This window comes from Stegodyphus dumicola, chromosome 10 (genome assembly GCF_044657685.1).
Source record: "Stegodyphus dumicola isolate Sdum_Otavi_A_Nest chromosome 10, ASM4465768v1".
In the NCBI taxonomy this organism is placed as follows: domain Eukaryota; kingdom Metazoa; phylum Arthropoda; class Arachnida; order Araneae; family Eresidae; genus Stegodyphus; species Stegodyphus dumicola.
The window spans coordinates 172,195,083-172,212,080 of NC_140777.1; the positions used below are offsets into that span (position 1 = coordinate 172,195,083).

Sequence of the window (16,998 nt, forward strand, 5' to 3'; positions counted from 1 at the left end):
CATAAAAGACACGACACAAGTTACCCTTTTCGTAGGGTATATGTCCTCCCAAGGTCCAATCGAAGAACTGTAGGATTGCTATCGCTCTCATGGAAAATTCTCGTGGAGAAGATATAGTAGATGCGTTTGCAAAAATGCATGGAAGACAATGGAATTGATATAAATAAAATCGTTTCGATAGCAACTGACGGAGCCAGAAGTATGACAGAGTTGTAACTTCAATTCTGTAGAAAAGTAACCCTCTAACGTTTCACTGTGTAATTCACCAAGAAGCCCTTTGTGCCCAAACATTTCCGGCCGAAATGTTTGGGCACAAAGTCATGAACGTGGTAATTAAGATTATTAACAGCATTTTGCAAAAGCACTCTACCATCACTAGTTTAAAGATTTCCTTGATAGATAACCAGTTTTGTGATCTGCTTCTGCACAATAAAGTGTGATGGCTTTCCAGAAGTAATGTTTTGCAATATTTTACTTTGTGCTTGAGTGAAATAAAAGCATTCCTCAATGAAAAAAAAGCATTGACCATCCCGAATTGAAAGAAGACAAACGGCTGCAAAAATTCTACTTCATGGTAGATACCACAATGAAACTAAATGAACTAAATCTGAAACTGCAAGGAAAGGGCAACCCAGCCTATGCTTTGCTTGAAGAAGTAGTTTGTTTCGAAAACAAATTACTTATTTTTGTTGAAGACATGGAGAGCGATAAATTTTAAAAATCTGAAGTATATCGCAATGAGACCAATGCAATTATTGACACGAATTACTTCAACATAGCTTTAAAGATATGAAGGATGGATTCGCTGAGAGATTCGAGCAATTCAAAACAAACAAAAGTACTCTTGCGTTCATAGTAAATCCTCTCAATGCAAATACAAATGATATCAACAATGAGACATTTGGAATTGATGCTGGATCGCTTCAAATGCAACTGCTATATTAGAAAATTAAAGACTTGTGGAATGTCAAGTTCACAGAACTCAAGAGAAGGAAGAGTTTGAGGCCCAGAGAAGCATGCCATCGAGCAGCACAAGTGGACAGCTCTAAAAGAAATTCCGCGAGTTGAGGCTTTCATATTCAGTGCATGGAGTAGTCTTCTAAAATGGTACAGTGAGGGGAAGAAGTTGGCACATGGAGTACTGACAATCTTAGAGTCGACATATTCGTGCGAGCAAGCGTTCTCTTGCGTGAATATAATAAATAATGTTTGAAGTCAACTAACAAATAAAAATCTCGTCATGCTTGAAACTTAAAACAACAAGTTATAAGCCAGATTTAATCAATCATCCAAAAGGCATGCAAAGCCAATACTCCCATTGATGTAACTATCTATATTTGTGTCTATATATATATATATATATATATATATGTGTAATATTAAAAGCACAAGGAAAAGCCGGAGCATTGTCGATGCGTGATTAGATCCATAATGAAGAAGAATTTTGATTGCATAGTATTTAAAGAACTTAACAGTCGAGGCGAATTTAATTCCATTTTTATTTCCAACTTACATATGTGGTCACAGATCACTTATCACTCTAGTCGTGCCTTTCCACAGAAGATTTACATTTTAGATATTGCTGAGATAGAAAGCAAGCCAGCGAAATTACATCTTAGCAAAGTAGAGAGCAAAAGCTGAAGTGCATAGTTATGAAGGATGGAAGCACGCGAAGAGAAAAGTTTTGGTTTACAATTCGGTGATTGGTCGTCAAGAGCCATCTGGTATTAACGGTTACGTAAGATCGCACGATTAATTTAAATGACGCAATGCAGATAAGTTATTACGATTTTAGAATAGAGAGGAAGAATTAATGTTTATAGTTATATTATACTTCTGATTCATACATTTTTTATCTTACATATTTATATTTATATTATTCCGTATTTAAAGCTGTTTAGGTCAAAAATCATATATATATAAGCAAAAGTATAATATTGAAACGAAATTTTTAGTGGCTCTTTAAAAACTGGGAAATTTTGTAAATTGTAACATTGCCTCTTCCGTTTCAAAAGGTTGCCGACCCCTGGTCTATGCAAATTTTGTCGCGAATGGGGACAATGTATCCATTGTCAATTTTGTCGTCAAGTGGACAATTTCGTGCCAAATATGGCAACCCTGCATTCTCTTGCCATTTTCTGGCAACCCTAAGCCTGCTGTGGGTGGAAACTATCTTTCTGCTGGGCATTTCGTAACAATATTAAAAATGTGTGTTAATGAAAAATAAAAAGGAGTAATTAAATTCAGTTACTACTGCAACTTATTCAGTCTGTATTTAAAAAGTATTGTTGCATGCATACGGGTTTGTAATAGATTGAATGCACAAGTCTGATAATAGGTTAATAAAAATGTACTTTTATCAAAAGAACTATTTCAGAACTCTGAAATTTTCCACAGAAATATTCTTATAAGTGTTCACAGTATCACACAGTATAATCAGTAGTTACACTACAATCTACTAAGAATGTAAAACACAACACAATGCAACACATATCTAAAGAGAACGCTAATCCGATTTCATGCTGAACGTGCAACAGTAGTAACAGCAGCTAATTAAACAACTGAACTCGGATGCTCTCTCTCTGCCCTTCTATAGTTTTAGGCCACGAGATATTTCTAGTACTTTCTGTTTCTCGAAATTACTAGAAAGCAATAAGAGTATGGAATTACGGTTGCAGTTACCATAGTGGTCAGTTACATTTAATCAATTCTAATACAAATTACTGAGATACCCATTTATACAATGTTAAATGCACGTGCCCCTGTATTCTTTCTTTTCTGTCATAGCTTTCTGATAAAATTTGTCTTCTGCTATGTTACACAGAAAAATACACCAATTTTACTTACAGTTCTACTAAAATTATCTAAGTACAAAATGTGTAACAGTATTGTCATGATATCCAGTGGTACTATGAAATTCTTCATTTACACATCAACAAAATTTCTAAATTATTACACACCTACATGCGCACGCACACACATACACTCACACATATGCAGTATGTATATACAAGTGTATATTTGGTCTGAAAGTTTTGGACATGTTATCAGGTCTTAAAGTATACTTACTAATTTGGTATGAAATATCAGTTAGCAGTAGTGCATAAAATTGTCTGTATTCAAAGATAAATTACTCAAAAAAAGTTTTAAATCAGTGAATCACTACTGAAATAAAATTTTATATGATGTAAAAAAGGAATGGCCAGATTTGTTTCATCTCAAGAACCAAGTACAAAATATCTGTGCTCAGATTTTTTTTGATTAAACTTTCCATCCTACAGAAGTTTACCACACTTGCTGAATTGCTTTTGTTTTGAAAAATTTAATTGAATTTTAGTTTCACATGTGTTGTAATTTTATGTTATCTTTATTTCATTTATTATTAGTTTCTCAAAACTATTGATTTAATTTAGTCAACAGTTTTGAGGATGATTAATTTTGTATAATAGTTTTATTTGATGATATTTAAAGCAAATGCTTTTCTTTCAGCTGTGCAAATAAATGATGCAAAGAATTGTAAATATACAACAGATAAAGTCAATGTCCATTTGCATGGAAATAATCTGCAGAGTAGTCCTGGCGATTCTGTTCCTACAGTTTCAGGATCATGTGTTTCTGAACCTGATCTTCGAATTTGTCATAGAACTGTACAAACTGAACCCTTGTCAAATTCTTTAGTTGATTTAAATGCAGGTAACCACAGTTTACAAAGTGAACAACCATCAGCCAGTGATACTGTTAAACTTAATAATTCAAAAAATATAGCAGACAGGTTGCCGGTGCAATCTGGTGTAACAAATACTGGCTCTAGCATTTGTAATATTATTGAGAGTAGTCCCACTTGTTCTGCCACAGAATCATGTGAAGAGCTTGGCAGTAGTTCTGAGCCTGCTGGACCCTTTTCAACAGACCAGTTAAATTTAGAATCCAGTACTAAGATTGTAAGCACAGAAGATCAGATATCCATAATTAAGCAAAGTCTTGTTTGTACATCATCTGAAGTAACAACCTGTAGTGAAAATGTTGTTGTTACTGCTACTGTGGAAAATTCTAGTACTCCACAGTATATTGCAGAACCTCCAATGTACAATAGAGCGCCAAGTACTAATTCTCCCAGACTTATTCTTTCATATGACAGATCACAAATTGCATCTTTGACAACTCCAATGAAAGAAAAAAAATCCCTTGAAGAATTTTATTCTCCCAAAAGAAAAGGGTTAGTATTTGTTCCTTTTTTGTTTGTATTTTTTAATTATTTATTAATTTCTTTTATGCTCGCAAAAATTCCATTCCAGTTGTGCATTAATTTCTTATTGATAAAATGATATTATACAGTAATTAATTCTTTTTAATTGGGGCGCATTGAATCAATGAAGGGAAATAAAGTTGGCATTTAACCCTCTCACTGTTATGGGCGGAAAATTCCGTATAGATGAGTGTCTTTTATTACACATGAAAATTTCTGCCAGCTTTTAAAGTATCTGATTTTAGGTTAGATGTATATTGGAAGAAAAAGAATCTAGGTACAAAGTAGGAGAGCCAATTTTTAATTGTAATCAAGAAAATATCATTTTTTCATGTCATTTTGAGGAACTTCGAAATTTCAGGGCTAAACCTGTAACGCTCAGAGGGTTAATAACCAAAATTTTTCAAAATCTAAAGATTCCCAGTTTCTTTTATCTCACCCACAAAGCAGACATGTAAGTCATTGGTAAGTCTGCAGAACAATAAAGTGTGACTTTCCCAAAAATAGTTTTTTTTTTTTTTTTTAATTTCCAATGGCTAGGCAAAACGTTACAAAGAACTAAAATCTGATAAACAGAGTTTACAAACAATAGAACTAAGAACAAAAAGTCATTGCCTAAGGAGCACTCTTGCCTCCTAGTATTTCGACTCCTCTGTAAGATCAATAAGAGCCCCACCTCGAAGGTGGTCCCTGGTCTTTTATTCTCCAGAATCACAAAGTGGACAAATAGGATCACGTGAAATGCCTATGCAGTGCAGGTGGGCGGCAAGGCAGTCATGTCCTGTAGACGGAAAGCCGCACCCAGAAACAGTTGTTTAGGCTGATTTCTGAAAAAAATTGCTTCAAACCAATAATTGATTTGTGTGTGTTAAATGTTTTCTACATTTTCATATATATATATATAAATAATATTTTATAGAATTTAGAAATACATAATATAGGCTTATAATATTTAAAAATGTACGATATGTAACTTTTGGGAAAGTAAACTTATATCTCCTGCAGAAAAGTTTTGAATAGTTAAAGGCTTGTAGCAAAACAATGTAAGATATTTTGCTTCGTGATTCAGTATGAAAATATGTAATGAACTTTTCTTTCTCATAAATCATTGATTCCTCATTAATAAATAAAGAAATAAACTGATTGATAAAATAATAAGTTTTATGAAAATATCTAATTTTTAGCATTTGTATGAAACATAGGCATATTAATTTTGTTAGCATAATTTAAGTTCGGCCTAGCAATGATCAAATAGATATCACTGCTGAACTCTGTTAATTTGATCTAGATTTGAATGCGCTGACTGCAGAATCATTCTTGTGCAGCGTGAACTGGAGTCATTTTCCCTTAGAAGGTCCTCCTTTAAGACCTCTTGCTTCATAGGCAGATAGCTCTCAGCTGACGGCTAATTTCTTGTAACTTACTTAGTCAAGTGATTAATTATAACTTCCTTCTCTTATTTCTCATCTTGAAAGTTTGATGGCCTGTTTCTAACAATTTATTTTACAATTTTTTTAGGCATTTGGCATTGTCGTTTATATCTTAAAGTTACTTCATATTCATTGGAATTCTGAAGCCAACATGTCTCTAATCTTTTCTAAAATTTCTGTGTGGTAGCTGGCAATCCTAACACAGTCTAAAGTTTAATGGCTTATTACTCCATATTTTTTATGTATTTGTTTCAGTAGGACTATGACATGTAAAACAATATGATAACTGCTAAAAGTTTCTCATATTTTAAATTTTGGGGAAATTGCTAAAAGCAGCATCTCAGATATATAAAAGAAACAACTGAAAATGCATTATGAAGAAAGATAAAAATCCACCCAAAATATGGAAAACTATATAAAACCAAAGAGAGCATCAGCTCTTTTTTTTTTTTTTTTTTTTTTTTTTTTTTTAAAAGCTCAGAGTGGATTTCAGAGTATTAAGAGATCATGTGAGCTTCGCTCTTTGGATGTGTTTTGCACTGTGCTGTGTTTAACGTTATTAGTAGTTTGAAGGGGTAACTACTCATTATGCCCTGTTAAGCTGAGAAGATCTGTATGAGTACTTTTGTGGAAAGTTCTAGAACAGTGAAGTGTTTCTTTTGGGAAAAATAAATGCAGTTGCTTTAAGATATATGTTTAATGCTCTTTCACTATAAAGCTAAAGGAAAAAGTCTTAATATCTGTATTTGATTTTCAAGTAAATATATATACTGAAATTGCTTCAGTGTTTTTTTTTTGCTGATCCATACTGCTACAGTTTTAAAATTCAGTTGCTTAAAACTGATACAATTGCTAAAATACACTTCTCCAGTTTTATATTTTAAAAAATTTTGCTGCTTATGCATTTTGTTAATTTGCTGCTCCAGTGACTGAGCCCAAGTACTCTTTGCAGTCACATGATTGCATTATTTTGTATTTAAGCATTTTTATGATAAATTGATCACAGATAAGTATTTAGAGAAAAGTAGAGTGAAATAAAGCAAAATAAATCAAAAATATCTTTCTGTATGAAATTTTTGTAGTACATAATTTTTATGGTATTAAAATATTTTTAATGAATAAATTTTCTTTCAAAATAAAGTTCAATAAATCTGTTATTAAAATTTAATTGTAATTTTCATTTAGACAGTTTTTAGCTACTTGCTAACTAATTTTATCTTAATTAGACAGTGAAATGTTTTTAAATTCATGTCATGTTGATGGGAGGACATTACAGCAGCAGCATGCAGTGTGTGTAGACAAGTGACTCATAAATGGAAAGAGAGTTGTGCCATTGAAATAGGGTTCACAGGGGATTTATCAAGAGGGACGAGTCACAATATATGTTTCCTTCCCATACAAAAATAACCACTTCTTGACAGGGATTATCACAAGAGATGAGAAGTGAGTAATGTACTACATAATTGCTTTATAATGGTATAGCAAGAGACAAACATGTCACATCATTTACCGTACAAGGAAGAAATGTTGCAAAAGTTATTAGATGGATCAACTGGCGAAAAATCTACTGAAGAAAATGAAGGTGGAAGTGACCATGAATTAGTGCACATGATACTCATTCAGATTCTGTATTTGGAATGCACAAACAACACTTTGTTTAATGTGGTACTAACATTTATTGCTACATTTTTTTCTCTGCGTCTGTAGCGCTAATAAAGAATCGATACAAAGTAAAGGCATACTGTTTTTTCCTATGCTGATGTATAATATAATTTTCTATTCCTTTAAGAAATTTTATTTCATAAAAATGTTTGGAAAAGTTAAAAATTTTAATGTACGTACTTTTTAAGTTTGTTCACAAAATTTATTATTGGCATAAAGATACCTTTCCTGAAGATTTACTATTTTTTTTTTTTTTTTTTTTAATAATCATGAACTGGGTCTTTTGGACCCAGTGTGCACGCTCATGTAACTTATAGGAGCGCATGTGCTCCTAGGTTAAACTAAATTTTAAAGCATTTGCAAAATTCACTGAAATTGAAGGAACTGCAGTAAAACTTTTCCGGGTTTATTTAGATTATAGTAAAGCATGGCTACCTGCCTAAGGTTTAGGGAAGCCTTTGGGGAGGACTTTCTGATGGAAGTTGTCTTAAATCCAGGTTAATGGGGGGGAAAATATGAAAACTCCCATACAGCCAACCCATTCACCAGAATTTGAACTGAGTTATACTATCGATGTTCGGCAGTTTTACCGCTGATCCACTGATAGACATACTTTCAGCAAGAAAAGAGTATTTTGCCCCTAAATTAGAAAATGAAACAATTACTTTGAATCTGTTTTCAAATTGATCACTATCAAATTTCTACTCAGATGAAAGGAACGAAACTTTGTGAGATCATTTATTGATTATTGGGATAAATACTTAGTTGAAATGTAAAATAATGCATATAATTATGTATGTTTTTTTTTTTTTTTTTTTTTTTCCAAATGCATCAAGGTTGCTGTGCTTATACTTAAGAACCCTTTTTTATATAGCTTTTGTGTTTATCATTAAAAGTTGCTTGTTATCTTTAAAAGGTTATTTAATTGTCTAAAAAATTTCATCTGCGAGATCAGTTTTCATCCTTATTCACTTATGATAATTTTAAATGTCATGATGTTAAAAATATTTTTTGATAAACTTTTCAAATAGTTTCTTATGCTATGAAATGATGACTTTATAGTATACACAGATTTACTTTTTATACAGATTTATACCAAGACGAAGATTGTTAAGTGAATCACCTTTACCAAAGCTAGTACAAGGAAATGATCGTACATCTTTAGCAATACATGAAGACTGGGTAATATTGAGATCCCTGTTAAAAAATGCTCTTGCATGTGAAAAGTAACCCTAATAATTTTCTTTTTGGGAGTCATGTGATTTGGGTTTTTAAAAAACTCACAAATCATATGAATTTTTAGCTGTCAGATTCTATGTGCCTGTCTGATTTTATATAGATTGAATAATTGAAATTTGATATTAAAATGTCTTGGTCTTTGATGAATTGTTTTACATTAATTCATCATAACTGCAATCAATTACATTTAATGAACTTTTTGGAGCAGGCAAAGAAAAAATAGCTTTGTTGTTTCATTCTGTCAAAAAAAACATGTTTTGTAAAAATAATAATAATAAAAAAATTAACAGTAATTTTGTTAGGAACAAACAAACAAAAAATAACTTTTTTAAAAAAGAAAATAAAGTATTTTCTTGCTGTGCTATAAGTATTAAGAAAATAAAAAAAAAAAGCTCAGTTATGCAGATTTTTTTTTTAATATCTGGGTAAGTTATGATTCAAGTTAGTCTGGATATTTGGAATTCTGTTTTATAGTACTGCAAGTAAATACATAAGAGTCAAAGAGATCTTTAAAATGCCTATTTTTATCTAGCTGAATAATTCTAAATGTCCAACATAAATGATTTATTAGCTTGCCAAATACATCAGTAATGAATTTTAACTAAAAAAGTATAAAAATTTTGAAAGCTAATAAATTTGTTTTTGCATTTTTTAATAATAAAGTACTGTAAATTGCAAAATATTAGATTTTTATTTAAAATTCCATTTACATAAAATAAAATTTTTAATAAAGATGTTAAGTAAGATTTAAAAAAGGCATTTAATTAGCATAAATTCTAAAAAAGAAATAAATATTTAAATAAAAGAAAAAGAAAATCTATGAACTTTTGTTGTATCTATGTTACTGGCACTGTATGAAAAAGAGGTATTGCATAGAATACCGAAAACTGGATGTCAAAGTGTGAAACAATTCATTTTTCACACATTTTGTTGGCATTCTGTGCAGTGCCAAAACTCAAACTGACAGAGCATAAAATTCCCTTGTGCTATTTCTGAAGTCATATGGCAAAGCATGTGACTGTCAGTGCTCGCCTTAAATAGAGAATTCTCCATCTGCATTTGTCTTTGTTTAGAAATGATGAGATGCACTTTTTTTAAAATTTGTTCTGCAAACATTCTAGGCCATACTGTGCCGTATGAAAATGGAAGAGCAAGGTATAGAAGGAATCATGGCATGTTGATATGCAGCAACAATTCTGAGAAAAACTTTGTTTTTTTTTTCTTTTTTATATACCAGTAAGCCTTTTCATGATTCTGTTATTACTTCCTTGTACGAAGTAAAAAGGAAGTATTGTAATCGCGAAAAGTTTCAGGCAGCATATTTCAACGAAAATATCCTTTTTGACCACTATCGAATGCAATTTAACGATGTTTTTGCATGATATCTGTACGTAAGGACATAAAACTGCTTTAAAATGAATTCTGAAGAGAATTTTTCGTTTCGTCTGTACGAACGTACGTACGTTCGTACAATAGCTGCAAAGTAAGTTAATAATAATTTATTTATTAAAGAAATATTGATTATATTATCTCCTAAGATTAATTTTAGTAGAATTATCTAAAAAGAGTGAATCCATAGTTAGTAAGTTTAATTCCGAAAATTGTTTTAAAGTAACTTGAATGTAAATTGTTTAAAATGTTTAACGGGGACTTGAATTAAATCATGAATAACAAAATTTCAATTGTAAAAAGAAATTAAAGCTTTGCTCAGTGATCTCAGTTTTTCTTTATTCTTATATGTTTGTAAACTGTGTATTTTTTGCTTTAAAAATGCTTGAATTATATTGTTCTTATCTTCCGGTTAAGGTTTTTATGCCATTAGTAAATCTGTATGCAATATTTTTAGAATTATCAACAATTTAAAAGTTGTTTTAATGCTGCTAAGCCTAATAATTTTTTTGATGGCAGCCATTGCTTGTTTACATTTGAAACAGCAGAATAGTAGATTTGTTGCCAATCTAAAGAGATTAAGCTTTACAACAACAAAGATAACACCTTCTTTTATTATTGCGAATTAAATCATGCTTAATCTATTCTGGAATTTATTCGAGGAAATAAGTGTTTAATATTTACTTCGTAATTTTTAATACAAATATTTTGAGTTTTTATGTATTTTTGGCTTGTCGCGAAGTGAGAACTGAATTAATTGAATGAGAAATACTCAGTCGTCTGGGAAAAACTATTTCCTTTTTGTTTTGTTTACTTAATTTCTTTTATACATTGTTCTAGATTTATTATAGTATTTGAATAGAACATGTGGCAACGATTAGATAATTCTTTAAATGATATAAATTTTGTGCATTCTGAGTTATAATATGAACGAAATATAATACTGTTAAGTGAACCTAGCGCTACAGTGTCGCTATGGTAAACAAATAGAGTGAATTTTAAAGAATGCATTTATTCTATTGTGGTTTATGCGATGTTGGCGAAGTAGATTTAATTCAATCCAATAAGTTTAAATGAAATGCAAGAAAAAGTGCATATAATTTAATATTCTTTATAAGGAAGTCATGTTGTGTACACATCAGATTTTATTATTTTGTGTAAGTGTGTTACAGAATGCCAAAAATTGAACATCAAAATATAAAATGTTTAGTATTTTACATTTTTCATAGGCATTCTGTGCAATAACAAAAGACAAATGGACAAAGTATTAATACTTCTGCTAATGATATTTTTTATATCACGTGTGAAGGCTAATGATTTTCAATGCTTATTTCATAGAGAACAATTCACTATTTTATTTCATTGTTTGTCCAGAAACGACAAAAAGCTACTTTGAATTTGTTCGGCAAGGAGTCTAACAAAGACTGCGCTATATTAAAATGGAAGTGCAAGGTCTAATGTTCAAAAAGGAGTCATGACATATTGACATGCAATGACAATTTTGCACTGAACTGTCTAAAATATGAAACAGTGCTTCAAAGACAGTGTTTCCTACCTCGTTTAACCAATTCTAGTAATGAGGTAACCAATACCAATATCAGTAAAGAGGAAAAGACTAAGGTAACTACTAAGAAGAAACCATGAAATTGTTAGCTGCTTTAATTGTGATGATGTGATGCTAGTGAAGGGGGAAATAAACTGATTTATCGTGTTAAAGAAGGCATCAGAGTATTGAGTTCTACATTATGTCTTTTCATTAAAATAAATAAATGACTCTTTTAATACTTTCCCTAAATAATATGTGTCATTTTATATAATGCATAATTACTGCATGCAGTACCTAGGGGAAGATATATGTAATATTAAAATAATTTAGATATTTCATATTTTATCTCCAAACACCAGACATTTTATAAAATGCCCATTTTTCAAATATATATATATAAAATATTTCTGAGAACATACATGAGTAATCAGCTTGCAGTCATTGTGGCTGAGAGTGAAAACAGATGAAGATTAAAACATGAACTTGAAGAATTTCCAGTCTTTATTTCTATGCATATAAAATCATCTCCATAGATATTTATCCAGTCAATAATGAAATACTATAAATTGCTATATACATTGATTTGTAAAATATAAATTTACAACAAATATAAATTTTCCACTGAAAATCATTCCTGCATTCCTATGCAAAAATTGCTTGTTCACGAGAGAAGTCAAAGGAGGATAACTAGAATTGAACAAAAAAAAAAAAAAAAAAAAAAAGCAATCAAATCATTTTGTGAAACTACTGCCGAGCACAATTTAGCCCAGAGTGATGTATTGCAATTACTTGGCAGCTAGGTTGTAGTAGCTCCTGCTCATTTAGAATATTGTAGTGATCAGACTTCTGTGGATGTAGTGTCATAAGTATTGAGTTATTTATACCTAAAAGGAAGTTACTTGGAGACTGATGAGGCAAGTATTTTGTTTTCTTGCTGACATAGAATTTGACAAAAATGGCATGGATTTATAGATCCTTATCTGATACAACTCGTAAATGTAATAGAAACAAAAATGAAATGGTTTGAAAAATATGCTAGTTAGCTTTTTTGATGTGGTGGCTAATTTTTATCCCAGATTTCTATATCTCAGTCCAATTGAACATCTTTAGGATGTGCTATAAAGAGCTGTGTGCAATAGGATGGCATTTCCAACAGTCTCCTGGATTTACATAATGCATAATATATTGTACCTCTACAGTATTTTGAATATCCTGTTGAATTTATGCTGAGAAAAGTTCAGGTTGGTTGGAAAATGAAAGGAGCAACACATTGTTAGATAGATATACCTAATAATATAACCCTAAGTGGCTACATATTGTATGTTATTACAGAATTTTGTCTTTACACATTTATTTTTGATGTGAATGGTGTGTGGTTTTATCTTTGATGGGAATGATACGCAGGCAGGAAACTTACTGTATTCTTAATAATATTGTCTTGCAAGGGGTATGTGTAAACTATCCTTTATTAATTTTACTACTAGTAAATGTGTTAATAAAACTTGTTGCAAAGTATTGCTTAAAAGCTCATATTGTTTTTAAAACATGCATATTATTGCATTTGTGAATGGTGTGCTGTTATAATTTGGAAAACAATAAAAAGAATCTTATGCTGTGCAAATTAGCAATAATTCCATTCTTTAGCTACAACACATTTTGTGATCTAAGTGAAATGAAAATATCGTGACATAAGTAAATAAATAACATTGGTACATTAATTACACTTTTCATGAATTAGAATGAGTGCAGTTTTTTATTTATAATGTTTATGTTACAGGTGCTCAAATAGCATTTCTTTTTCATTAAATGTATATATCCTTATATTGTTAATAAACTTTTGTATTGATGTATAAAATTATCTTTATTAGTTAGTTACTGAAACTTTACAACTATATTAGTTACTGAAATAAATTTTTCTACTTTTGTAGTTTCTAGATTTTAATGGTACAGATACTCTTGCACAGATAATTGCCGAAAATATTAATAAAGAAGTTAAAAGCAATGAAGAATTAGTAAAAGATTCTGATGGTTCTAATTCTTCAACTTATCCATCTTTGCAAGTATGAATTGCTATAAATTTTTGCTATTCATTACTCAATGATATAACTGCTTTTTATATTCTCTGCAGTGTGATTCTATTGTTTGATTAAATGTATCTAGATCTCTTTACTCTTTTCTGCAAATAAGTGAGGAATTTGTATTGTATGAGTGTATCTTTTCTACATTGACAGTTGCCATTCTGCCAGGAAGACTTTCAATCAGTTTTTGAGATTAAACATTATTTTTATAAAAGATCTTTTATCACCTGTGAGAGAGGATAGTTTGCCTAACAGCCGGTGTTTCAATTTATACAGTTACTGTGTAGGGTTGAGTTTATACTAAATAGGTTACTCCAGTTCTTCGGCCATTACTACCAGCAAACTAGCTTTGTGTAGCATTTGCTATATGAATGGGAGTAGGATCATGTTGAAATAATGGGCTTATACTAAAAATTAGAATAATATGAACAGCATGGAAAGTATTTAGACTTCACAAATTTCAGTAATTTGAGGTTTTTTGTGATATTTGAAAACCTTCTAATTAGCTGCTAGCCAGTGTCTGCTTTATACTATAGGCAATGTATGATGAGATCGGCGATTAAAGACCTGCTGTTCCTCTAAATCTTATCTTGCTTCTATCACATGCCAACAATTTTAAGCCTGAATCATTATTTAGTAATTTATTATACTTATGCGTATTTCTCGCACATGCTTAAGGGTTGTCAGAGTCCACAATAAATAAATTCTTACACATACTTAGGCTTATCCAGAGTCGGCACAGTGTATACGGGCTGCCAAGTGCCTCCCTAAATTTTAAAAATTTTGCTGCCCTTAAATTTTGCATCCCAATGCCTTCTTTTAATTCAAAAGATTTTTACCATTGCTTAATTTTGTTGCTCCGTTCTTCTCTAAATTCTAAAAATTTGCTTTTCCAAGATTCTGCACCAGCTGTGGCCTTGGTCCTAGGCTTATCTGAATAACAAATGAGTTATTCTCACTTTAAATAGTACTAAATGAAATCTTTTGGTATAAGAATATGATTTACAAAATCTATTTTTTGGATGTGGAAAAAAAAATTTTCTTCATCAGCAATAAATTAAAAATTTTTTTATAATTTATTTTTTTGCTCTTTTCAGGCACTTTAATTATCTTTATTGACAATTTCTATACTTTTTAAAATTTATCATTTTGAAGGAATATTGTTTAGCAATTCATTGACAAATATGCAATTAATGGGTTAATGTTTGAATTTTTTACTACTTCTTAATATCGATGGTGGATACTTGAGTTCTAGGCTGAGGTTCGGCCTCGATTGAACTGCAAAACATTTTGAAATTATTTCTTTTTTGTGTGTGAAGAGTTCATAAAATGGTACATCAAAAACAACTTTTCCCTTTTTGAAATAGGAGTTGTTTTATTATGTGGCACTAAATTTGATGACATGGCAACATTTTGGACAAGACAAGATTTAGAGGAACAGCAGGTCTTCAAGATCTTTTTGTAAACAAAATTTTTTATTCGGAGATTTCTGAATTTTTTGACAATTTTCTTTACAAACATAATAACAATGATAAACATAATAAAAATAATGATAATATATTAAAATTATGTTTAAGAAATAACATTAAATTAAGACATTTTTATTTTCTGCCATTAATTCCTGTTGTGGTTTACGAATGTTTTGATTTTGAAAAATAAGCAAAGTAATATGTGCTATAAAGCACAGTTTCTGGGGGGGGGAACTATTTTCATTATTTTAAAATTAATTTCATTTGTCTTCTTTTATATTTTTTTCATGATAAGAGTTTTTTTCCCATGTAAATGTTTCAGAATATTTAAATGTGTACCAATTTTCCCTTGAAAATTCCCGTAACACTTTTACACTTTTCTTTTCTGAATTCTTCCCTCTCTAAAAATCTTCTAGCTTTTTGCTCGTATAGAGTTTATAGTGAAAATTTTTTGTTCAGATCTTGGACCTTGCACCTCGGAAGTTAAGTATTTGAAGGCAAGATGTATAGACCGACAGTTCCATAAAACTGTGATGAAATGAAAAATGTCTTCATGATATTAACACGTAAAGAACATGATTTAAAACAAATCTGTGACAAATTTCTTATCCGCTGGAGAATTTTTCGAAGGACAGTAAAAAAAAAAAAATTGTTTGAATATTCTACTTTTGATTGCAGAAATCTTTCTGTTAATATGTTTACCTTACTTTTATCATCTTATCTTTCCACTAGACACAAGCACTGAAGCAAGAAAAGAAATTGAAAACTGACAATTTACTAAAAAATTCATGTGATATGTCTCAGTTGCACAACACATAGCCATTCTAAAAATTCTGGCACCAGCCTTGACCTTAATAGAGCTTCATATTTATTCTCAATACTCATATTATTAAAGAGATAAAATTATCAGTACCTTCTATATATTTTAACCACAAGCAGTTCTTTAAATAGCAGAAATCTTGAATTAAATCTTAAAATTCTAAAATGAAGAGGAAATTTGTTGAAGAAAAAATTGACTTTATAAAGAGAGCAAATTATACTTCAAAGGTGCATAGTTAAAATGTTAACGGATTAGAAGATGAAGCAGAGACTAATGAGAACATTGATTTGTTTATTGAAACAAAATAAACATGGAAAAATGCTAAAAAGAACTAAATTCATGTAAATTAAGTAAGATATCTGTAAAATTCTTTAATTAAAAAGGCATATAAATCGTTTGTATCTTTTAATGTATAATTATACTAACATCATTTTAGAATCAATATCATAAATTAAAATTGTTGTAAAATTTTCTTTGTGCTTTTTGAATGAATATTTTTAGGGGGGGGGACTTTAATTGTAACTGTGTAAATTTGTTATGACTAAGGATATCTAGCTCCCTAACTTTACCCTTAGAAGTTATCTTTACATATTAAGGTGAGTTATAGCCTTTCCTTAATCCTAATTGTGGATGCATGATACAACACAAAAATGTAAAAATTTAAATAAAATTTTATTCCTTACAGCTAATGAGACGTAATACAAAACAACCTATCACCTTGGGTGCTTCAGCCACTTATTTGAACTTTATATTAAATACTGTATATTAACTGGGTTACAGCAAATCTGTGCAAAGCTATCACATTAACTGGGCCAGACAAAGTGCAACTAACTTTCAACACTTATCAATTGTATCAGGGTCAGGCATTCAATCAGTGGCCCTTTTGTCTTTCAGAAAGCATCTACGATGGCAGCAGCCAAGCTTCTGTTATGAGTCATGCTGATTAGTATTTTACATCTCAATTTAACTTATGTCAGATATAAAATCTGCCAAACTTTTGGACTGAGCAAGTACATAATGAAATGTGCCTTAAAAGAAGGGATCGTGCAACTCGTAACATGTGACAAAACAGAAATATACCAAAACTAAAAAATTGAAATATTTATACTTGCATACAAC

At 30.5% G+C, this 16,998-nt stretch overlaps 1 protein-coding gene across 1 annotated transcript in view; it reads left to right on the forward strand.

Moving 5' to 3' along the window:
- Positions 1-16,998, forward strand: part of LOC118186331 (uncharacterized) — an 88,185-nt gene that overhangs the window by 25,043 nt on the left and 46,144 nt on the right. Inside the window, exons 6-8 of the mRNA XM_035356414.2 lie at positions 3,490-4,216; positions 8,427-8,520; positions 13,441-13,572. Of these exons, the coding sequence (XP_035212305.2) occupies positions 3,490-4,216; positions 8,427-8,520; positions 13,441-13,572 (953 nt within the window). The remainder of the gene's footprint in view (positions 1-3,489; positions 4,217-8,426; positions 8,521-13,440; positions 13,573-16,998) is intronic.